The following is a 25,741-nucleotide window of genomic DNA, read 5'->3' on the forward strand; positions in this document are numbered from 1 at the left end:
GTGCATTAACAGCATATGTATTGGTATGTGACAAAATTAGTAAGGAAATGTGAGAGTAAACATTTTCCTAAGTTCCAAACAGTTGGCATTACTCAACTACATAGAAGTGTCTCAAGCTGAGAAGTGTAAACATTTCAACAAAATTACTGGGTCAGGCAAAACAGCCACCATGCCACTCTTAAGAGAAACTGCAAGAAATTCAGCAGAAAATTGTTAGAAGAGTGCAGACAGAACCGCCTCCGTTACTCCCGTAACATTACACAAGAGACACTAGGTAAGATGCAACAACTACCAGTGAGAATTTGACTAAACAATAAAGACTCTGTAATGATTTCATTAAGTAAATGAAGTGGAACTGAAGACCACTAACAACTCGGGAAGAGCACAATCAATTTAGTCATTACAAAAGACATCCTAGAGCAGAGCCTCTCCTTGGTGATGTAAACACTCCACCCCAGTAGCGTTTGGCACTCAATCAGTATGATCAGAGGTGTTCATGTCATTCACACTCAATCCTCTGGATCAAAGGTGTTCGTGTCATTCACACTCAATTCTCTGATTATGGTGTGGTAACATCTTGTATGCGAGATTGTCCTGGTGTTAATCTTTAACTTGCTGCCCAATGAGATAATCAGTGAACTGTAGCCACTACCAATTGAGTCCACCATCCAGTACTGATGTCAGCACAACAGAGTTAATGAGTACAATGAGTATATGGCATCCAACATCGCAGTACACCTGAGGGGGACAACATGGACAGTGACATGGAGAGATCGATAACTACCCAAAACAGCATGTGAATAAAAACACACACGTCTTCGTCACCACCATCTACTCCACAAATGTGGGCAGCTAGTACTAATGAGACAATAGACACTCTTATGGAGCAAGTTTCCAAACTGGAGAATAACGAACAGCAGAAAACACTTAATGAACAGTTAACACAAGTGCAATCAGTATTTGCAGAACAACGGTGTCAATGATGTTTCTGTGGAAACAAAACAGTAATAAGTGCTCCTTCGTCATTCACTGATCCTTCAGCCACAAATCTAATAACTTCCTTCTCCCAGAAAACTACTAAGGATGTTACTGTGTTTATAGACAACATCTTAGCCATGGTCACATTAAGTAGATAGTCAGATGAAACATGCTCGCAAAGAGCGAAGTTACATCTCACAGGTAAAGCGAAAATCTACATCTCTTAACATGAAGTGCATAGTACAGTATTCACATTCAGCGAGTTAGCAGAGGATTTGCATCAGAGGGATAGAAAACAGAACAGAACAGTACAGTACAGTACATATTTTTTAAGGAGAAACTCAATAGTTTAGCACAAAAGGTGAATGAAACAGTGGACTGATTTTCTGACCGAAAATGCAGGATTAATGCACAGACTTATGAGCTGATGCACAAGTCGGATGTGGATAGTCTTGCTTAAAGAAGCAGAAAATAGAGCATTGGACATGTTTCCCCGAGGTATCCACCTAGATTTTTCATGAGTATGAATGGAAAAACCTAAGGATTTAGCCACGGCACTTTGCATCACTACACATTTACAGGAAGAGGATAGTGCAACTAGGACATGCACTGAATATAAAATATTTAGATCCAGTAAAGAATGTTACTGTTGTGATCAGCAGGAGCATTCAAAAGCACAGTGTCACCAACCATGATGTAATAATTGCAAATGGTATAGGCATAAGGCTCGGGATTTTAAATCTAGGAAAGAGGACAAGCACAATGCGAAAAAGAAACAGTTAAACGACAATGAGAATGTTCCTTCCTTTGGGAAGCTTTCCCAATAAATCACAGTACTGCAAAAACGTATGCAGAGGCATATTGTTACTTGATAGCTTGGATGAATAATAAGTGTTGTGAGTTTTTAGCACATACTGGGGCACATGTATCAGTTGCAAGTATGGACCTCATGGACAAGAGGAGACTGAAAACGACGAGATAAAGATTATCCGTAATAAGAGATAACAAAATAGATTCAGTGAGGACAACACAACTCAAGTTTAATGCAGGAAACACATGGTTTCAGGAGCAAATGGAAATGTTGCCAACTGTGGGGCAAGGATTTTCTGCAATACTCTGATTAGACTTTCTTTTTAGGCATCATGCTAAAACTGATCTTGGGCAACAGATAGTCAAACTCAATGGGAATTTGTTTCAGATAGGTGCAACAGCTGCAAATGTTTCTGTATCAGAAGGTACACTTGCTGCTAAAGAGGTAGCAACTAAAGTGTGCCCAGGTACATTAAAAGCTGTTTCACATGACAGAGTACCAGCAGGCGCAGGAAAGCTAGTTTGGGTTGTGACATATCTATGTTCCATGACAAGCATTGCATTTAATAGAACCTCTGTCAAGTAATGACACATTGTATGAACAGCACTATTTTGAAAGAAGTAGTACAGAACACGCTAGAGAAATAAATGGCCCAGTTATGGTGCCAGTAAGCCTGGATACTTTTGAAACGAATGAAGCCTTCTGAAGCGATTGGTAGCAGCTACACTACAGGTAATCGATGAAGAAGACATCGATTGGTCAGATGTACAGTACAATCCCAAGCAAACAGTCAGCATGTCTGCACTATGTAACAAGGTTAGTCACTTAAATGGTAATGATTGTTCAGTCATTGAGTCATTATTAGTTCAGAAGAGATTTAATTCAGAAGGTGCTTTACCAGTCACAGCCATAAAATAGCATCATATTCCAGCAGGTAGCCATGACCAGTGCACCATTAACAATACAGGTTACTAAAACATCTCCAGCCATTAGCAGAACAGTTTTAGATCAACAGCTTCCAGAAGGCATAATAGACCACAGCCATAGACCTTGGTCTGCAGGTATAGGAATTGTGCCAAAAAAAGTCACTGGATAGAACAAGAAAATATTGATCATGTTGCGATAATAGATGTTTAAACGAATGTAAAGAAACTGACGCATGTCAAATGACATATATAACTGAAACTTTGGTTAATCTGGGACAGTGTAAATTCTTTTCCACATCATATTTAAGGAGTGGTTATTGACAAATTGAAGGGTTTCCAGAAGATAGGCCAAAAACAGCTTTCACAGTATCATCTGGTCACTATCAGTACCGCAAATGCCTTTTGGGTTAAAAAAAAATACTTGCAACATTATAGCATTTGTTAGATGGAGTCCTTCAAGGTTTAAAATTGAAAAAAAAAACGCATGGTCTATTTGGATGACATCATTGTTTTTTCCAAAGGTCCAGATGAATACACAGAATGCCTAAGTGAAGTATCTGATAGATTGAAAACAGCCCGTCTTATATTAAGTACTGATAAATGTCATTTTGCCCAGCCACAAGTTACGTATCTGGGGCATATTATTAGCCAAGAGGGATTCTCATCTCACTTCAGCTGAACGTGATTTTTCTGTACCACAAGCAATCAAGCAATTGCAATCATTTCTCGGATTTGCAGATTACCACAAAAATTCATCAAAGGCTTTGTGGAAACTGCACAACCTTTGACTAGATTACTGGAAAAAAAGGGACAGTGGACATCATAATGCCAAGCAATGTTTCAAAATCTGAAAGAGATACTGACTTCAGATCATCTATTAATTTTTCCTGATTTTACATGCAAACAATACAGTTTTGGGCATCATTTTAAGTCAGGCTGTGAATGGACAAGAACATCTGGTACCTTGTGTGTCTCACCAGCTGAATAAGGCAGAGTGCAATTATTCCAGAAAAAGAAATGGTAGCTTTGATACACAGTATTTCATATTTCAGCTGCTATCTCCAAGGCCATAAAATTACAGTAGTCGCAGATCATGCATCCTTGAAGTGGTTATCAGGACTAAAAGAACCTTCAAGTTGATTAACAAGATGGGCACTGAAATTGAGCGAGTTTCAATGTGAAGTACACTCATGTTCAGAAAAAAACAGAACACCTTGAATGACTAGAGATAGGATGTTCATATTCACAGGAGACATACATTAGTATGTTCTGCAGAAATGATTAGCATTTCAATCACCTCGGTTCAGCAAGTGTCCTATAGCCTAATAGGCACAGGGACCACCACAGGCCCTGATAACTTATTCCACATGTGATGGCATCAAAGCTCATAAGGCACGAACGGTGTCCTGCGGTATAGCCATCCATGCTGCATTCACCTAATTCCAAAGTTTATTTGTGGTGGTTGGCACTGGTTGACAGCACTGCAGCCATCGTTTCACCATATCCCACACATTTTCGAATGGTCACAAGTCTCATTATCTGGCAGGCCAGGGCAAAAGGTTGACATCGAGTGACACCAAGAAGGCACGTGTTTGTCCAGCAACATGTGCTCATGCATTGTCTTGCTGGAAAAAGATGTCTATGGTGTAGTGCAGAAAGATTGTGGCTATGGGTCACAAGATGTCATTCATGTAGGTCACAGTACCCTGGTCACTCACCGACGGTGATTTGTGGTTGTACTCAACAGCACCCCACACCATACGGCCTCAAGTTGGCACTGTACGTATTGTGCGAATGCAGTCACTGTGATGCCGCTCCCATCATTTTCTAACAAACAGAACCTGGATCCATCTGAAAACATCTGGTACCATTCCTAGCCCCAGTGACATCGTTCCTTACACCATTACCGTCTATCATGTTTTTGCACACTCGTCAAAGGCAGGCAGAGAAGTTGATGATGTGCACGTAACCCACGCCATAATAAACGGCTGTCACTCCTGATAGTGTATAATGTATTACATGTCGATCTTCTAGGGCAGGGGGGGAGGTTCTGGGTGGTGCGACCTGACGCATCTTGTCTTGCTCTACAAACCTTCCATGAACCACCATTCTGCACACACCAGTTGCACTGCCGAAACACTTTGTCCCACACAAGCAGCAATTTCCCAGATTATCATGCTGATAATGTGCCCCCTTTCAAACTTGCTGATATGATGGTATGGTTCACGCATATGTCTGTGACGCATCCTGCACATCCGCTCATCTGACACTGATGCGTTACCTTCCATTTATAACAACAACGAGAGCTGCATGCACATTTTACCGATAGTTGGTGTAGCGCCACAATATTGCTCTTGGACTTGAATCAGTGGGCCGACTTGGTTCATATGCCAATAATTTCTACAGAATGCACTAACGTACATGTCCTCTGAATGTGAATGTCCTACCTCTAGTCGTTCATGGTGTTTTTTTTTTTCTGAACATGAGTGTAGCTCACAAGCCTGGTGTCAAGCATACAAATTAGAACACGGTTAGTAGTAAAATTGCAGTGTTGCACATATCAGAATTTAATCTAGTAGATTTTAAAAAGGCAGAAGCAGTGAATACAGACTGCCCAGTATACAGTAGATAAACACAATTTCTTAAGCAAGAAAGTATACTCTGGAAGTCAACTAAATGTACTCCATGCATTGTCGTTCCTGTAGCACTACAAACTGAAGTGTAACGACAAGCACGTGACCATGTACTATCAGGACATGAAGGTACGAGAGCTACTGATAGAAAAGTCACAGGTTGTTTTTGGTGGAGACCACGGCGTGGTGATGTGGAGAAATATGTAAAAAACTGCATTCCTTGTGCTCAATGGGCAGATCGTGGGTAATAAACATGTACTGATGATGAGCGACCATTTCTCAAGATACCTTGTAATGATAACAATATCAGATCAGAAGGTGAGCACTGCAGCTCAAGCCATGGTTAACAATTGGTTACTTAAATTTGGTGTACCAGAAACTAAAGTCACAAATCAAGAAACAAGTTTTATGTCTGATCTGATGAAACAATTATGTCATGCCTTTAGAATAAAGAAACGATGGACTAGACCGTTCCATCTGCAAGCTAATTGTCATTCAGAACAAATATACCACACCACAGCTAAGATGTTAAGTAACTACATAAACAATCAACATTTAGAATTGGATGTCTATTTAGGCATGTTTAACTCAAAAATCCATAGAGGAACAGGTCTTTCACTGTGAGAACTGGAGTATGGGCGAAAGATGCCATCACTTTTGATTTAATGCAACCAAAGATAGGAAAGCAGGGCAAACATGTGAAGCAGTTTGAAAAAATGTAAAAAGAAAATTGGCAATGAGTGAAACACACAAACACAAAGGCATTGGAGTGTCAAGAGTGGATTGGGCAGGGTATGAGTAAATTGTCTCCTTGCAGAATAGGACCATGGTTTCTACTATCAAATGAGTAAACACCAAAGGGTAAAACCAAGTAGTTTTTGACGAAGTTTCAGGGACCATATCAGGAACTGGAGATGATTTCACCAATCAATGTCAAGTTTCAATTGTCAACAAAAACATCAGTCCTACATGTTAGTTAAGTTAAACTTTTTAGGGGTACAGTTGATGTGTTGGCCAAAATTTCTGCACCATTACCACAAAAAAAGAAATTACCATGTCAAACATGAGTAACAGAGTGTATTTTATGAGCTTAGATCTAGGGATAAATGATAAAATAGCAGTGTAGTGAGTTTAATTTTGTGTTGGGTTACCTAGCTTAATATTTTCTTTTAGTTTGCTACAGCAGTTTTCTTTGAGGTATTCTTATTGCCTAAGAAGGGAGGAGTTCCATGGTAATTCCTTTCTCCTAGGTGGTCTCAAAGATTACATTGCAATATATTAACATGGGTACAATATTCCTGTGCATATGGGAAGTGGATGTGATTAATAATCAACTCCTGGATAATGGAAACTTTTTCTCAATGCAACTGGGCATTTCCTCACAAACCACAGGTGGCTGCTAATACCCACATTTAAAATCTGGAAGCAGTTTTAGTAGGATTACAGCAAGCAGAACAAAAATTTCTGACAGAGCTAAAGCACATTGTACCTGTAGTACAACATTAATATTCCATCCTTCTTTCATGCTTCTGAGTTAAGGTTTATTATGATTGAGCCAGGGTGTATATTAACATACAGTTTCCAGTTGTAAGTTTAAATTCTTGTTAGGGGTGTTTCACAATCCATCCATATCCAGTGAAATGCAAAATTATCGATAAGTGGATACAAGTGCAAACTAATGAAGAATTACTTGTGTGAAATCAGATACATATATTTTCATGTCAGTAGGACATCTTTGCAACTCTGTCAAGGAGTTAGTCACCATCTGTTCAGTGCAGGTAGATCAAACTGACAAACAATCATGCATAATTCACTTGTTCCTAGAGAGTATGGGAGCACCAGAGTGTGGAAAATTAGTATCAATGCCGCAGTCACATTTCCATAGTGCTGGCAGTCACTAGTCTTTTGTTTGTGGTTTCACTGGAAATAGTAATAGCAAATTGTTATGATAATTCAATGTCAAATTCTGTGTAACTCCTAAATCTGGAAGACTGCTCATGTCAGACTAGGTGTTGGAACCTGCCAGCAGCCTACCCATTCCACTGAGTGGAGGAAGAGAAAACTTCAAGGGTTTCATCTCAGTCCCATGAGCAACTAGGGAAATGAAAGTCCATCTAGACAGAGCCCCCAGTCTTTGCTCACTAAAGACTGTTCCATCTCAAGAGGCATGCAACTCATGAGCATGCAGCACACCTTGAGATCCAGGAGGTCAAGCCAATATCCTCAATTCCTGGCAACACACAACGTTCCACTGCTGTGCCAGCAGAAGTTCACACGAAGATTCAATGCTTCAACAACATAAACGAATTTCAAGCCAATGTTGAACGCATGTTGAACAACATTGCAGAGGAAAAGTTTTCTGATAGTTTCATATGATTGTATGAGTGTTCTAAGCATTGTACTCAAGTGGGAGAGATTATTGAGAAAACTTGAAACATTAAATCCATCATCATCATCATCATCAAAACTTTTTTAACTACTGGGGTAAAATCAACTATTAAGTTTCTCTTTCTATTTTGAATTGTTTTCATTATTGTCCACAGTCTGAGAGCTCGTTTCACACATCTCCCCACACTTGTCTATCTTTTGCAGGTGTTTTCATATTTGTACAGGTGCTAAACACTTAGTTCATTAGTTAGTTCCATTTAGTCTTCTTCATTCTTCTACAGCACCACATCTCAAAAGACACTATTCTCTTCTCATCTGCATGGTTTATATTTCCTGCATCATTTCCATATAAAGCTACACCCTAAACAAGAGGATTATTTGGAAAGTAAGGTATCAGTCACTGTATCTAATCAAATGTTGTGTTTACACTGCAACAAGCAAAAGACTGACTCCTGGCATGCGTTACTCGTCAAAAAACACCATCTGAATTGGCACTGTCACAGTGTGCTGTTAAAAATGCCAGTTCAAAATGTTTAAAACAATTTATCAGTTCACCAACTGTGAAATATGGCCAGTGATTCAGTTTTTGACTGCAACAAACATAGCAGCAATGGAAATTCATTGACAGGTAATTAGGGTATCTGGTCCCATTGTGTTGAGAGACAGCAAAGTGTATAAGTAGGCGAGATCTTTCGAGGACTGATGGGGAAAATATGCAGGATGAACCATGATCAGGCTGACCATCATTGGTCTCAGGAGATATGGTAAAGCCATAGAAAAGACTCATCAAGACTGGCAATTCAAATTTTCAACTTTAGGACTGGATTTTCTGAACATTAATAGCACAACCTTGCACAAAAGTGTCTCTGAAAAGTTGCAAGTTCACAAATTGTGTGCATGTTGGCTTCCCAGGCTGCTTACTGAGGAACACAAATTGGAAACAATGGCTTGTGTTTTCGATTTTTTGGACTGATCTCATAATGAAGGTAATAAATTCTTAGAGAACACTGTCACAGGGGATGAGACACGAGTTTCTCCCATGACTCCAGAGTCTAAATTTCTGTCAATGGAATGGCATCACACAACGTGACCAGTCGAAGGCCAAGCAGACAACCTCAACACACAAGGTTTAGTCCAGTCAACAAACGAAAATTTGCGGAAATAAATCCTGTAGTTGTGAATTTTTGCACAGTGCGAGGGAGAATCCTGAACAACATAATAAAATTCCTGGCCAGTTTTTTAACAAAGGGGGTCACTTTTTTATGTTTTTCTTGGATAACTCAAAAACCATGTCTTCTAACGAAAATGTTTCCCAGCCCAAAATTAAACTATGTTAAATTTCCTACAAAAAAGTCCCATTCGGTTTTTCTCTAGTTTACGGATTGCAGGAGATGGAAAAATTGGAGATTATTGAAAATATTTTTTTTACCAGTATCAAATTACAGTTTACCTTTAAATGAAGTGGGTTAAAAACGAATATTAAATGTGTGTGCCACTTCTAACTGCAGCTGAGTTGTATTAATGGTTTAAATTGTGTTCTGGGGGTGTAACAGGGTGGACCGAGGGGATTGGGGGGGGGGGGAGGGGGGGGGGGATGAAGTGTGGGTAGAAGTGCAACGGAAGGTAGGTTGCCAGATTGTGTTCATGCAGTTGCCTCCTTTATATATCTGCCAGCGAAGATCAAGCTGGTGATTGATGTTTACTTTCCACAAAATGTATTAACATTACATGGAATGCAGGTATGAGTTACTAATATCACTAACACAAAAAACATATATGGGCAGAATCTACATAAATCTCTGGTCCGATGCTGATATATAAGCACCCACACTTAGGCAAGGCATTATTGTAGTATTTATGTCTTTCCAATGTGCATGCAGTAAATGTGGAAATGTGAATTATGGAGATGTTATTACCAAATGTGTCCAAACAGGACCAACATGCTGTTAGTCTTTTCTTGGCTGCCAAACAACAAACACTTTTAGACATCCATCAGAGAATGGAGAATGTGTGTGGGGCAGCATGTCTGTCAAAACCATCATCGTGGAATGGTGTACCACGTCCTGCACTCGTCACGATTCAAAACATGACACCCAGTCAAATTGGGAGGCCAGACTCGTCCATTACACCAACTCAAGAGGGAGACACTCTACCACTCTTGACCTCTCTCCATTTAATTATCATGCCTTTGGCCCCCTTATAAAACGCCTTGAAGGGCAGACAATTCCTGTTGAACACGGATTTTTAGCAGGTAGTTACAGACTTCCTCATGCAGCGGACATGGCACTTTACCTAACAGATATCTTCTACATCTACATATATACTCCGCTAGCCACCCCGTGGTGTGTGGCGGAGGGCACTATTCACGCCAAAGTCATATTCCCCCCCCCCCTCTGTTCCACCTGCGGATCGCACGAGGGAGAAACGACTGTCTGAATGCCTCAGTATGAGCTCTAATTTCCCTTATCTTTGAATGGCGCTCATTGCGCGATATGAAAGTTGGCGGTAATAATATATGCTCTACATCCTCAGCGAATACTGGATTACTTCTGTAATCTGATCGTTACATTTGAGATCATTCTGAATAGTCACACCCAGATACTTGACAGATGTTACTGCTTATAAAGACTAGGCATTTATTCTATACTCATACATCAATGGGGATTTTTGCTTTGTTATACGCAGTAGGTTACACTTACTAATATTGAGAGATAACTGCCAGTCATTAAACCACGCATTTATTTTCTGCAAATCCTCACGGATTTGTTCACAACTTGCATGTGATACTACTTTCCTGTAGACTACAGCATCATCGGCAAACAGTCTAATGCCACTATCAATAACCTCAACCAGATAGTTTATGTAAATCGTAAAAAGCAGCGGACCTATTATGCTGCCATGGGGCACACCTGATGTTACGCTTGTTTCTGTTGAAGTCTCCCCATTCAGGACGACAGACTGCTGTCTGTTAGAAAACTTTCTATCCAACAGCATATGTCATCGGATAGAGTGTAAGTGTGCACTTTTTGGAGCAAGCAACAGTGCGGAACTGAGTCTAACGCCTTTTGAAGTCAAGGAATATCGCATCAACCTGGGAGCCGGTATCTAGAGCCTGTTGTATATCATGCACAAAGAGGGCCAGCTGTGTCTCGCATGACCGCTGTTTCCTAAAACCGTGCTGTTTTCTGCAGATGAGCATCTCAGTGTCTATAAAGGTCATTATGTCTGAACATAAAATACATTCCATGATTCTACAACAAATCGATGTCAGTGAAATTGGCCAGTGATTATGAGCATCTGATTTTCTAGCGTTCTTATAGGTTGCCATGACGTGGACCTTCTTCCAATCCCGTGGAACTTTCCACTGTCCCAGTTATCTCTGATATACGATGGATAAGAATGGCGCTACATTTGTAGCATAGTCAACATAAAATCTTACGGGGATACTGTCTGGGCCAGATGCCTTCCTAACGTCTAAGGATCTTAACTCTTTTACAATCCCAGATACCAAAACACTATGTCAGCCTTCCTTTCGTTTGTTTGATAATTGAAAAGGGGAATGGTGCTGCAGTCCTCTACCATCAATGAGTTTTTGAAAGATAGGTTTAGAATTTTATACAAGGCTGTTTATTCCTCTCCCAATGGCACCGTCTTGTTTAATCTTTTCCTAGCACTGATTTGTCACTACCCGTACTGTCAGCAAGAGAAGGTATTGAATTATTTTTAGTGTTCATTGATTTTATGTACAAACAAATTTTTTTGGGTTTTTTTTAGAATCTGTAGATAAAGTATTGCTTTCAAATTCGTTAAAAGAATCTCTCATTGACCTTTGGACAGCTGCTTTCATTTTGCATAATTTCTGTTTGTCAGCGGGGCAGTGACAATGTTTCAAATGTCTGAGCAAAATTATCTGCTTTCTCAGCAGCTTCCTGATATGTTTGTTGAACCAAGGTGAATCCTTTCCCTCCCCTATATTTTTGCTAGGCACGTATTTCTCTAGCACGTGGTGGACAATACCTTTAAATTACAAACAAAGATGTTCAATATCTTCGTGTCCCACAATGAATGTCTGGAGCTGACTATGAAGATATTCATTGATGAAACTTTTATTCGCTTTCCCAAACAAGAAAACTCTATGCTTTTTCTTTGGTTTTCTTGCAACTTCCACTGACATACAAGCCACAACAACATTATGGTGGCTAATACCTTCTTCCAGATTAACTTCCTCAAAAAGATCAGGTCTGTTTGTCGCCAAGATATCTAATATGTTCCCATCTCGAGTTGGTTTTCTAACCAATTGATCAAGGTTGTATGTTGAGAGCACTCCTAGAATAACTTCACACGAGTCTTTGCTTCTGCCTCCTGTGGTAAACATATAATTTTTCCCAGTCAATGGATGCCAGATTAAAGTCTCCACCTATAATTAATGGCTAATTTGGATATTTACTTCCTATGTACCCAAGGCTTTTCCTAAAATGCTCTGCGACGTTTGTTGCGGATGCTGGTGGTCTATAAAAACATCTTAATACTATGGTCATTCCTTTCTGATTGACTGCTTTATCCAGACTAATTCACAGTCCAACCCAGTATCGATCTCAACTACGTTTAAACAGCTTTTAACTGCAATGAACACACCACCTCCCATAGCATCAGTCCTATCCTTCCTAAACATTGTCCAATCCAAGTTCAAAATTTCACTGTTATTTATGTCTGGTTTTAGCCGGCTTTCGGTGCCTAATACAATATTTGCATTACTGTTGTTTATTTCGGAGAGTAACTTGGGGATCTTGCTACAGACACTTCAATCATTTACTAACATGAGATTTAGCATATTTAAATGCTTTGGAATGACCTGTTTCGGTGAACTTACCTGGTGCATGGCGGGATGATTGTCTATGTGCTCACAGCCATTTTGCCTGATTAGCATACCGATTCTGGACTGTACGGCCTTCAAATGGAAACTTTTTAATCATCTGTTACATGTACAGTAGGTTTCAGATAGAGGATCAAATAAGCTAAAAGACTAGGCTGTTTATTCCTCTCCCAATGGCACCGTCTTGTTTAATCTTTTCCTAGCACTGATTTGTCACTGTCAACTATGTTCCACTGCCACTGCGTCCCTCTCTTTCTCTCTCACTGCATGTGTTCTTTCTATGCTACAACCACTGTCTACTATACTCCAGTATTTATTACAATTTTATTTTTGTGTGTTTTCATGGGTGGGGGTCCCCAGCCACAATGTGTTTTGAGAACGAAAACGAGGTCCAGGTCGGCTGTATTCTTTTTATTATCTATGTGCTTGGCCAATTTCAATCTCTGGTCATTTTAAGCACATATCTTAAGCTTCCAACTTCATTTTACGTTATAATATGTCACTGGGACATGTGGACAGGAATACACCTGACTTCTGTGTGTACTTGGCACAAGAACCACACATTGTTGTACACTGTTACATCTATTGTGTTGGCTAATAGACATAGCCATGTACAATAGTTTGTTGTTTTTGTGCCACATGTGCACGGAATAAAGATATACTCCTGTCCACATGCCCCAACGATATATCATAATGCAAAATGAAGCTGGAAGCTTAAGATACATGCTTGAAAATGACCAAAGGCCACTGGCATAGATAATAAAAAGAATACACCCTAGCTGGACCATGTTTTCATTCTCAATATTTATTACTTTTCCATCTCTTTCCCATTCCTCTTCACTCGGCATAAAAAAAGCTCAAACACATTTGTAAGTCAAAACTTTTGGGAAAATTGTTAAAGGTGCAGAGGAAGGTAGAATGGGGCAGATGGTACTCACTTTTCAGAGTATTTTTCTAGCATATTAGCCTTTTTGTTTTCAGATAGGACCATTTTTCTGCTGGTTGCCATCTCTTCACTACCACAGCAATGCATGTCACTCATACGAAAAGAACTTTATGGGTCAGTGAAATTTTGACAGTTTGAAATAATGCAAAACTAATTTTACACCTTAGATCAGATTTTACATGCACAAAAATTTTTCAGGTGCTTGAGTACTACATTACTTTTCCGGAACCTTTCTGATGATAACCGAGACACTTTATGTAACATTTCTCTGTGCTAAGTCACTTTATAAGCTACGTTTTCGCGTCACACTAGATTTTACATGTGTATTTTACATGTACAAGTAGTGTAAATTTGAACCTCTGTATCTCTGAAACTGACAAAGATATCAAGAAAAGTTTCCAGGTTGTTTGAGGTTGGGGTCTTAGAAATTATCATAAAAATTACATCCATATGCTATACATAGTGGTCTTGAGATCTGCAGCTCGGTTTTGGTACCCAAAAATTGTGTTTTCTGGGTGTTTCTTGATAACGGAAAAAGATTTTTGAAAAAGGGAAGATGACACTTCTACATAAATACCTATAGAATACAAAGTTAAAATTTGAGAAATTTTCTGCAGTTATTTATTACTTAGATTCTGCTTCACACAGGATTTTATGCGCATATTTTATGTACACATGTAATGTAACTTTGAACCTCTATATCTCAGAAATGGATAAGATACGAAGAAAATTATCAACACTGTTCAAGATTGGGATCTTAGGCACATATTGTAAAAATTTCATCCATTTGCTGTGCATAGCCATCTTGAAATCCATTGCTCAGTTTTGCTAGGAAAAAGTGGTAACAAAATGCTTGTTTTGTCGTTTTCTAAGGAACCACCAATGGACTAATGGTGCCTCCATAAGCCCCTTAAGGCACACCATGGACCACATCAAATGCAAAAAGAACCAACTCATTTGCTCCATTTGCCGTAGCAAGTGGAAGTATGTAATATTCATACTTTGACCCTGTAGTGTTGCGTAGTGATACTAAGACTATCCTTCTGTTGGGCATAGGAATGGTCCCTAGCTCAAGGGAACCAATAGAACCTGAGGTAGCAGCCCTGGAACACTCCTCTTAGAAGGTACAATGAAGAAAGGCAACGCAATGTTTATAGCATTTAGAGTCTTAGAAAATGCTTTTGATAATGTTGAGTGGAATACTGTCTTTGAAATTCTGAAGGTATTTAGGTACAAAATAAAGGAAGCAAAGGTTATCTTCAGACTGTATAGGAAACAGGCTGCAGCTATTTAAGTCTAAGGACACAAAAGGGAAGCAGTAGTTGGAAAAGAGATTAAGATAAGATTCTAGCTTATCACCACTGGTATTCAATGTGTAGCATTAGCAAGCAGTACAAGAAGCCAAGAAGAAATTTGGAAAGGGAATTAAAGTTCAGATAGAAAATAAAAACTTTGATGTATGTACACAGACTGAAGTGGTGAAAGAAAATTTGTACCAAGGCTGGGATTCGAATCCGGGTCTCCTGCTCAATAGGCAGATGCGCTAACCACTAGGCCATCCTGCCACTGTGGGTTTGCACAACTGCACCGACTATCCTAACATGGTTCCCTCCTCAATCAAAATTGCCATTGAAACCTCAGCCCATTTGGTATTCCCCCTAAACTCTAACAGCATTGTAGATGTTCACTGACTGTATTAGAATAGCTCCTGAGCATCAAACATAATGGGGGATCCTGCCAGAGTCCCGGGTGCAGGTGCTTTAATCCAATGAAGCTAAATGGTTCCAGAGACCTTTCCAAGTCTCAACATCTATGATGGATGTTGGAGACTTGAAAAGGTCTCTGGAACCTTATAGTCTCATTTGATTAAAACTTTGATATTTGCCAGCAACACTGTCATTCTGTCAGAGACAGCCAAGAAATTCGAACACAAATTGAAAGGAATAGATTGTGTCTTGAAAAGATGTTATGAAATGACCAACAACAAAAGTAAAACAAGGGTAATAGAGTTTAGTCTAATTTACTCAGGCAGTCCAAAAATAATTACATTAGGTAATAAGGCACTAAAAGTAGTAGAATAGTTTTGCTACATAGGGAGCAAAATAATCATGGTGGCCAAAATAGTGGGGATATAAAAAAACTTTAACTAGTTAGCAAGGTGCTTCTTAAGAAGAGAAAATTGTGAACATCTAATATAAATTTAAGTGCAAGGAAGTCTTCACCAAAGGTATTTTTCTGCAGTGTAGCCATATATGGCTGAGAAATGTGGATGATAAACACTGCAGACACAAGAAAGTAATTTTTTGAAATGTTCTACAGATGAGTGCTGAAGGTTAGACATGTCTGTGTGATATATCCACTTGCAGTCTTTCTCAGCATATCCCACTGATGAATTCTTCTCGGGTTATCAGCCTAGTGGTGGCATCGTCTTGTCGCAACATTTCGATGAGTTTCGTACCCGTCATCTTATGGCCAGAAGATGATGGGTACGAAACTCATTGAAACGTTGCAACAAGACAACGTCACCACTCGGCTGATAACCCGAGAAGAATTCATCATGTGTGTGTGATATCTATTCTACTATACAAACGCAAGTCAACATTTAATATTGTTACCAGAATCTCAAAAAGTACTTCACCAATTTACTTCAAATTTTTACACCATACTCTAATATACATTTGGACAGATATATCAGTATGCATATATTTATATTTTTAAATGACTGTATAGGTCTTCCGGTAAAGCCAACTGAAAGAAAGAAAATATTGGGTTGTGAAAATAAGTGGTTTTGACTTCTTTTTCGGTTTTGACTTCTTTCTCACAGTGCTTCAACTACGACAGGAGGGCATGTAAACCCTTAGACAAATTGTTTCTCCAATAGACATTCTCTCTCCTTATTTATATTTTTATACAAAAATTGTACACAAAACAACGTGCTTTTTTATTTTCTTCCGTGCTATTGGTTTTACAGAAAATAGGAAAGTTGTATGTATGGCTGATAATAACTACTATGGAATTTGAATGATCCAAAATTTTGTAATCTTACCTATTCACAGAGTAGAAACTGTGCGAAATACTGCCATTGAAGCTACTTTCCTCACACATCCATCAGCTGGATAGGTGTGTCTTATACCCCATATACCAATGATCCTGAACAATTTACCCATTCTTTTTAGGTGTCAATTCCCAATCAATATTTTGTCCACAACAACAATAAACAAGGCTCAAGGTCAGAGGGAGGAGGAAGAGAACAGAGAGGAGGAAAGAGGAAATGAACAGGGGGGGGGGGGGGGATGCAACACAGAGAGAGAGAGAGAGAGAGAGAGAGAGAGAGAGAGAGAGAGAGAGAAGGGGGGGCGGGGGAGGGAGGATGATGAGATGGACACAGAAAAAGGAGGGAGGAATTGAGGATGTCTACCCAATTCCCAAACATATGTCGCAATTGCGAAGCATTACTGTGTTCACTAGTAACTAATAAAGATGTACTGAATCGAACTGGGGTGACTTTTAGTCATGTTGTGGTACAAAATGACTAAAAGAAGGAATTGAATGAAAGGACAGATCCCAAGTTGTCAAGGAAACATCAATTTTGGTGTGTGTGTGTGTGTGTGTGTGTGTGTGTGTGTGTGTGTGTGTGTTTCTCTCTTGTAAATTTTGGGAACAGTTTCAACACCATGCAAAATTGTACACATGACATGTTCACCACCACCTAAAATATTAATAAAGTTTTTGGCCTGACCTCTTGGCAGTAAATAAAAAGCAATGTTGTATGCTGAAAGCACCACAAACTGCTGCATCTGTTTTCAAGAATAAACTGTCCTCTTTCTTTGTGGAGTGGCTTGTTCACAGAGATAACTAAGAACTTCTCAAGTCTCAATAGCTGGATTTATTAACCATACTTTTTGTCTATAACTTCCATATAATAAGCCTGAAAATTAGACTAGGCAGAAATTCTGATCACAGAAATCTTTCATGAAAGGTGGAAAGGTGAGAGGGGCTAGTGTAATGAGTTACAACATGTTATCTACAAGCTTTTTTAGACTACAATACTGCCAACAGATCAATTGAGATTGCGTGCATCTTGGTTCACAGTACCCATCAAGAATATCGTCTGGCAATTGGAAGTGGAGAATGGTGTCCTGGATGTTTGGAAAGTCTCAATAAGATGTGTAGAAGTTCTGGGTGGTCTGAGTAGGATTCAATGCTTGACCAACACACACAGTTAACCACTAAACACATTAATTTAGTTTGGTAGGCAAATCCTCACAATATGGTCAAAAGAAATAATAGAATAACCACGTGTATTGTCACCTTATTTAACCCATCAGTGTGTCCCAGTGCTTATTTAGATCACCACCATAAAATTTAAGTATTTATGCATCACAAAATTTAAGTATTTATGATTCACTGCTCTCAAATTTGAAACCAACCTCATCCTCAGTAATAACTAGTCTGAATATTTGGCCTAAAATTGCTTTGACAGATTTCTTTCTGCAACACTTTCAGCCTTGAAATCTGAAAACAAGGTGCAGATGAATTTAGCTTTGGTAGAAACAGATTATATTATGATATTTGGAAGCACATTTAGGGCAGGTTTTACACAAGGTACTGAATAATCAATGTGGAATAAGCACGACCATTGAGGCCGATGCAGTAACCAGCACAACCCCTCTAAGGCATAACACACACTGGTTGAGATATGAGGATACATCTTGGGTGCTTGCCAGTCACACACAAATCTGTTAGTCATCTGTAATTCTTCCTAATGAAAAAACTTCACAGATTCACATTCATTCAGCTGAGGTTTACAGTGGGCACTGACTATATCTATTGCTCTTGGTACATATGTGTCGCCTTTGACTTTCATATATCCTAAAAGTGTGCTGAATCTTCCTGTCCACAACTTTTGTTTTCTTGATAGATGTCTGATAATTAGGAAATATCTATTTGTTTAAACCAACAGAGTAAAATATACATTTGCTGCAATAATCCTGTTACTTTGTTAACATATAGCTCTTGAAAATATTTACCAATACTTCAAGCTGAAATGCAGACCATATTGCAAATAGTATTTGCTGTATAAGCAATCAAATTTTTGGTCGTCTTATTTCTTTTAATATAATGATTATAAGGAAGTAAGTTTACGATTTAACACACCGTCAATGAGGAAGGAAGATTAAGGTTTAAGGTACCACTGATGACGAAGGAAGCCAGCAGCATCCTTTATCAAAGGAACCATCCTGAAATTAGCCTTTAGCAATTTAGGGAAACCACAGAAGGAATTTGGATGGTCACAGTGATTTGAACCATTATTTTCCCAAATACGAGTAGAGTGTCTTACCACTGCGCCACCTTGCTTGGTAATATAGTGGTTTTGTCTATAACATTTTCTGATGACAGCTATTTGATTAAGGTTTCCTTTATCAGATGTCTAAAATGCTAAAACTGGAAACCACACATTTTTCATATCAAAAACCTGTAGAATCACTATTGCTGAAATATCCATTTTTGGGTGTTCTGGTAACTGTGTTCTTTATAGCCATGTTATTCCTGACATGTACGTTTATTGTCTTGAGCATGCTTTGTTACATACTAAGTAACGGACAGCTCAGATACACTATTGGCCACATGGAAATTCCTGCTGTATGAAATTTTTGACCAGAAATAGAAGTCTGCATGCCATGAAGTGGAACGTTCAATTGCTTTAGCATCTACTGCTGGTGCAGATTACTTTATAATCTACTGCTAGTGCAGATTACATTATAGTCCTAATGATGGCTACCTGAAACATCAGTCACAACAATGGAACACTGTTAAGCCACAATATCGGCATATACCAAGACGACTTATGGAACTTGGTAATGATCACAGAAGCCTACTCCTATGTCTGTGCTTAATGTTTTCTTCTTTTTCTCCTCTTCTCCCCACATTAGTCTGGAAAGCTTGAGTGGGTTAACTGTTCTAGATGCTGTTGCCAGAGAAATTTTTTTGAGTTTTGCTTCACAAAATACAAACTGCTGAATCTTGCTGTCACTTCCAAAATGCAAAATTGCCAGCTTATCCATCTTAAAACTGGAAAATACTTACACATTAATCACCACCACCCACTGATTATCATCTTCTTATCACAATACATAGCTAACCATTGTAAATGAATTTTACTCACTTTTCATGTACTGCCAACAAACCAATCTGCGCGTGTGCTTTGGTCAGAAGTGCAGACCCTTCATTAACTTGACGTTCCCAATAAATTTTCTTGGTTTGCATCTCTTCATCTTTAACATTTAATTCTCCCTGGTACTGTTTCTCTCTCTCAGCAAGTAACTTTGAAGAAATAAACAAGACACATCTTTACTTCTTTCAACCAACAGGAAAGAAAAAAGTCAAACCAAACATACTTTGCTTTAATTTCATAAAGAGATTCATATTTTGCTTTAATTTCATAAAAAGATCATCATAGATTTTATACTTTAGTCACAACACAGTAATCTAAAACTATCAAATACAATTACTGTTTCCACAATAATATGCAAACACACTGTATTACTCAACCAAAGAAGTTATCCACAATATTTATTCCTTTAAGCATGGCTGATGTGCTTTAGCAAGCAAGTCTCCTATAAAGTCAGTCAGATATATTCAAGATACACGTCATGTGAAATTAAATTTCCTGAATACGCATTTCACTGATGCAAGAGTATCTTCTTCAGTTTTCTCAGCCCTCAGCGAGTATTCTGCACAGCACTATTGGCTCACACGTTTCCTACTACATTGATTATATCTCCTGGTCTCCAATAAAAAAATATTATATATCACGTTAGCATAACTTTAAATGAATTAATCTGTTATTTAATGCTAATCAGCTAGATATTAATGAAAATCAGCCACACTGTAAACATGTAAGTAACAATAGTGCACCATATATATAAAAATGACTTCAATTACAATCAAAATAGAATTCATTCTTATATGAGAAGTATGTGAAAGGAATACTTTCCTAAATATGCAGATACAAATTTAAAAAATGCATAAAATTTGCCTTTTATAATTAACCCTCCTTTTTAAACTTCATATATCCTATAGTGTAAAGCCTGGCTAAGTCATATGTTCTGTGCTGTGTTCCCACACTGCTTCAAATATCAAGCCAAAAGTAATACAATAATTTTACGTGAAACAGGTAATTTGTGTACATACTTTTACACTTCCTTACTCAGATTTACTAGCTTTATCCTCGCCTGAGGAATTAGAGTCTGACATCTTCCTCTCAATGCTCTCTTTAAGATGTAAGAAAGTGGAATCTTGTGCATCACTAGATTTTTGTTTCATAATGATTCATGTCAAAGCAATTTTTGGAAGGGTGATGAGTTGCAATTAAATCTCTCATTTAATGTCATTGTGACTGTTGAAACACATACCTAGGTATCTGAAACAATCTCTTTTGTTTAGGCAACAACCTCTGATTGGCAGTGTTTCTGTCTATACAGAGCTCTTCAAATCTCCATCAGCCTTGTGGGTTTATAAAAAAAATTTCTGCCATTTATGGTTGTGTTTAGTGCAGAGACATGGCTTAGCCATTCTGGAAACATCCCCCAGGCTGTGGCTAAGTCATGTCTCTGCAATATCCTTTCTTTCAGGAGTGCTGGTTCTGCAAGGTTCGCAGGAGAGCTTCTGTAAAGTCTGGAAGGTAGGAGACGAGGTACTGGAAGAAGTAAAGCTGTAAGGACGGGGTGTGAGTCGTGCTTGGGTAGCTCAGGTTGGTAGAGCATTTGCCCGCAGAAGGCAAAGGTCCCGAGTTCGAGTCTCGGTCCGGCACACAGTTTTAATCTTCCAGGAAGTTTCATATCAGTGCACACTCCGCTGCAGAGTGAAAATCTCATTCTGAACTGCAGGCAGTTAGTTCAGTACAAAGTTCTCCTTCAAAACAATGACTGCACTAATTCAACTCAGTTTTGTGTTGTATTCCTGTAAAAATATATTCTGTTATGAAATTTTTGTCTTTAATGTTTTTCAGCTGATACTGAAATGTATTATTACACATTTTGTAACACGAATAAAAATTTTTCCAAGGACTTTTTTAGTTCTTCACCTAAGGAAGAACTCTCCTAAATGCCAGTCAATATTCATGGGGAGAGTCCATAATTTTTGCCTTTTATAATGTACGGTGTGACCCTTTCAAAGCCACGGAAGATTATTGTCCAGTATAATCTGATGTCGCTGAGGGGAAAATTAGTATATATTTGTATTTTTCTAGACATGGAACATTAAAATGACACAAGGGACTTTCACTAAGCCTGAAATGATCACTAGTACTTCATTTTTTATATCCTGCAATGTTTGACACTACTGTAAACCATCGAACTTCATAGGCTTGTCATCATAGCATTGATGCCACTCAAGAACTTGCAGTTACTTGTGAAAGGAGACCGATATCAAGATCACAACCAATTCAAAAACTTTTTTGTACTTCTAGCTATATTTCACTCACAGTAATGTATGTTCTAAAACTTATCTAACCGTAAGCTAAACACTATCAAACTTTTTCCATCACTAGATCTGCACATCAAGTGCACATGGTTGACAAATAGTGTCATTTCGCAATGACTGTTATGAATTATTAAAAGGTAAATGGTTTATTAAGAAGCTAAGATTCTACACTACACCTGCACAAAAATCAGATTTTTTAACTGTATATTTTTTTCAGAATCGATTGAGAAACATTACAGAACTAAAAAACAATCACACAAAATGAAAAGTAAGCATTTCTGTTTTCACGAGGAAAGTAAAACTTTTAAGGAAAAAACAAGTTCACAAAACGATGTGGTGTAGTCTTCTACACCACCATGAGCTTTTAAAGTGTGAAAATCGGGAAGTTGATTTATCCCCTTCTTCATCCTCCCGGCCCAGTGCACAGTGTGAACACCCAGGGTGGCATTTTGAGCAGGCTAGGTGCATCCTGGTCCGGTGCATACAATCCTGGCCCTGATAAGCACACAGTGTGAACATAGCCTAATACTTTGAGAAAAATAAAACAACAGATTAACAGGAAGACAAACTCCACCAACTATTACAATGAAACTGACTACACATCCACACCAATGACAGTTCCACTCAAGCAAACTGGGAAATTGATAAAAACCTTAAATCATTAAATAAAAAGTAAAGTCCCATGGACTGTTTCAGTACATCAGTTTTAGTGGCTTACATGTTGAGTCCTCTCTCTTTCTGCAGCCAGGTCTTTTGCATGGTTCTCTGATATCTGTGACATCTTCTCCTCATATTCATGAATAATTTCTTCAGTCTTTGCTTTCTGTAGGATGATTTCAGCCTCAAACTGCAATATTTTTGAGTCATAGTCTTCCATTTTGAGCATGAATTTTCTTCTTTCCTCCTAAAACGAAGTTACAAATACAGAGTAACATAATTTCACTTGCTGTTACATTTTCGCATGTATATAATTCTTAAATGCAGAAGAAACTACATGTAATGTAGATATTGTAAAAAATTAAAGGAACTTAAGTACCATAGATTAATAGCACGATAAGTAATACTAAAAAAGAAGTTTCCAGGCCACAGCAAAAATTTTTATGCTGATACAAACGTAAATAAAATAAAAAGCAACCGACCACAATATAACCATATGTAGATTTAAGAAATATTTGCTTACAAATTAAAAAGGCATGAGCAGATTAATAGTTAACATGCACCATAGCAGAACTGATTCACAACTTTAGGTGTATGAGTTCCTTTTGCCAGAGAAATATAGATGGTATGGAGAATCATGGAACTTTTAATGGCTTTGCTGTCATATAGTGTAAAGAGATCGCACTATCATATGAGAAAGAAATAAAAGACCTTCTCAGATATGATGAGTCCCTTACATTAGAGCAGAAATCAAGTAAGGACAGTACAATGTTATGCATGTAATCTGTTTTGTAGACAAACTGCAGTTTCGTAATATCCTACAAATGAATCTTGACCTGTTATATGCTTTACTTACAGCTGATCCTATGTCATCATTAAACTTCATATCTTTACATTTGTATGGTATGACATACTTCCTGTGACCCATTAATTCTACAGTAAAATGAAGCCATACTACTTCTACATTTTGTAAGGTTCACAAATTTCTCTTCATTGAGGGTTCATTGCCAGTCTTTGTACGAGGCTGATAGGTTGTTGAGATATAAATTTTTACAATTTTTACAGGTAGAAATGACCTTGGAGATAACTGTGTTGTCTATGAAAATACTAAGATTGCAACTAATACTATCTGTTATGACATCAACATATAACATGAAGTCATTAACTTATTACACTGCCCTGGGACACACTAGATTTTACTTCACTATCTGTAAATTACTCTCTGCCAGTGATAATGTGTCACAATCTGTCTGATAAAGTTTACAACCCAGTCACAAACCTGGTTACCTGCCCTAAAGGGACATACTTTCTTTAGAAGATGTAAACTTGCAACTAAATCCACAGCTTTTCAAAAGTCTGCAAATTCTAAATCAGTCCAGTTTTCTCTATCCGTGACACTAAGGATACCATTTGAGAAGAGCGTAAGTTGTGATTTGCACACTCAATGTTTTCAGAATTTATGCACATTTCCATGAAGACACAGTTGTTTTCTTACAAGCAAGACATACTGCTTGAACTTCGAATTTTGTCTAGTACTCTGCTACATGCAGATGTTAGTGACGTAGGACGGCAATTTTTGTAAATTAGTTCTGCTTCCTTTCTATGTATCTTGCTCTGCTCATGAGATTTGTTGCATATTATGGTCAAGAAGAAGATAATACACTTACAAATTGTATATAAAATTTGACAGATTCATTATAGTCCCCCATTCGGATCTCCGGGCGGGGACTACTCAAGAGGACGTTGTTATCAGGAGAAAGAAAACTGGCATTCTACGGATCGGAGCGTGGAATGTCAGATCCCTTAATCAGGCAGGTAGGTTAGAAAATTTAAAAAGGGAAATGGATAGGTTAAAGTTAGATATAGTGGGAATTAGTGACGTTTAGTGGCAGGAGGAACAAGACTTTTGGTCAGGTGAATACAGCGTTATAAATACAAAATCAAATATGGGTAATGCAGGAGTAGGTTTAACAATGAATAAAAAAATAGGAGTGTGAGTAAGCTACTACAAACAGCATAGTGAACGCATTATCGTGGCCAAGATAGGCACGAAGCCCACACCTACTACAGTAGTACAAGTTTATATGCCAACTAACTCTGCAGATGATTAAGAAATTAATGAAATGTATGATGAGATAAAAGAAATTATTCATGTAGTGAAGGGAGACAAAAATTTAATTGTCATGGGTGACTGGAATTCGAGAGTAGGAACGGGTAGAGAAGGAAACATAGTAGGTGAATATGGATTGGGGGTAAGAAATGAAAGAGGAAGTCGTCTGGTAGAATTTTGCACAGAGCATAACTTAATCATAGCTAACACTTGGTTCAAGAATCATAAAAGAAGGTTGCATACATGGAAGAATCCTGGAGATACTAAAAGGTATCAGACAGATTATATAATGGTAGGACAGAGATTTAGGAACCAGGTTTTAAATTGTAAGACATTTCCAGGGGCAGATGTGGACTCTGACCACAATCTATTGGTTATGAACTGTAGGTTAAAACTGAAGAAACTGCAAAAAGGTGGGAATTTAAGGAGATGGGACCTGGATAAACTGAAAGAACCAGAGGTTGTACAGAGATTCAGGGAGAGCATTAGGAAACAATTGACAAGAATGGGTGAAAGAAATACAGTAGAAGAAGAATGGGTAGCTTTGAGAGATGAAATAGTGAAGGTAGCAGAGAATCAAGTAGGTAAAAAGATGAGAGCTAATAGAAATCCTTGGGTAACAGAAGAGATATTGAATTTAATTGATGAAAGGAGAAAATACAAAAATGCAGTAAATGAAGCAGGCAAAAAGGACTACAAACATCTCAAAAATGAGATCGACAGGAAGTGCAAAATGGCTAAGCAGGGATGGCTAGAGGACAAATGTAAGGATGTAGAGGCACATATCACTAAGGATAAGATAGATACTGCCTACAGGAAAATTAAAGAGACCTTTGGAGAAAAGAGGACGACTTGCATGAGTATCAAGAGCACAGATGGAAAACCTGTACTAAGGAAAGAAGGGAAAGCAGAAAGGTGGAAGTAATGTATAGAGG

The 25,741-nt window shown here is 38.3% G+C and overlaps 1 protein-coding gene across 3 annotated transcripts in view; it reads right to left on the reverse strand.

Moving 5' to 3' along the window:
- LOC124722973 (spindle assembly abnormal protein 6 homolog) overlaps positions 1–25,741 on the reverse strand; it is a 262,501-nt gene that overhangs the window by 151,184 nt on the left and 85,576 nt on the right. For all 3 annotated transcript variants that reach the window (XM_047248141.1, XM_047248142.1, XM_047248143.1), the window contains 2 exons: positions 22,758–22,943; positions 19,722–19,879 (listed from right to left, as the gene is read on the reverse strand). In XM_047248141.1, the coding sequence (XP_047104097.1) occupies positions 19,722–19,879; positions 22,758–22,943 (344 nt within the window). The remainder of the gene's footprint in view (positions 1–19,721; positions 19,880–22,757; positions 22,944–25,741) is intronic.

Source organism: Schistocerca piceifrons, chromosome X, assembly GCF_021461385.2.
Source record: "Schistocerca piceifrons isolate TAMUIC-IGC-003096 chromosome X, iqSchPice1.1, whole genome shotgun sequence".
Lineage (NCBI taxonomy): Eukaryota > Metazoa > Arthropoda > Insecta > Orthoptera > Acrididae > Schistocerca > Schistocerca piceifrons.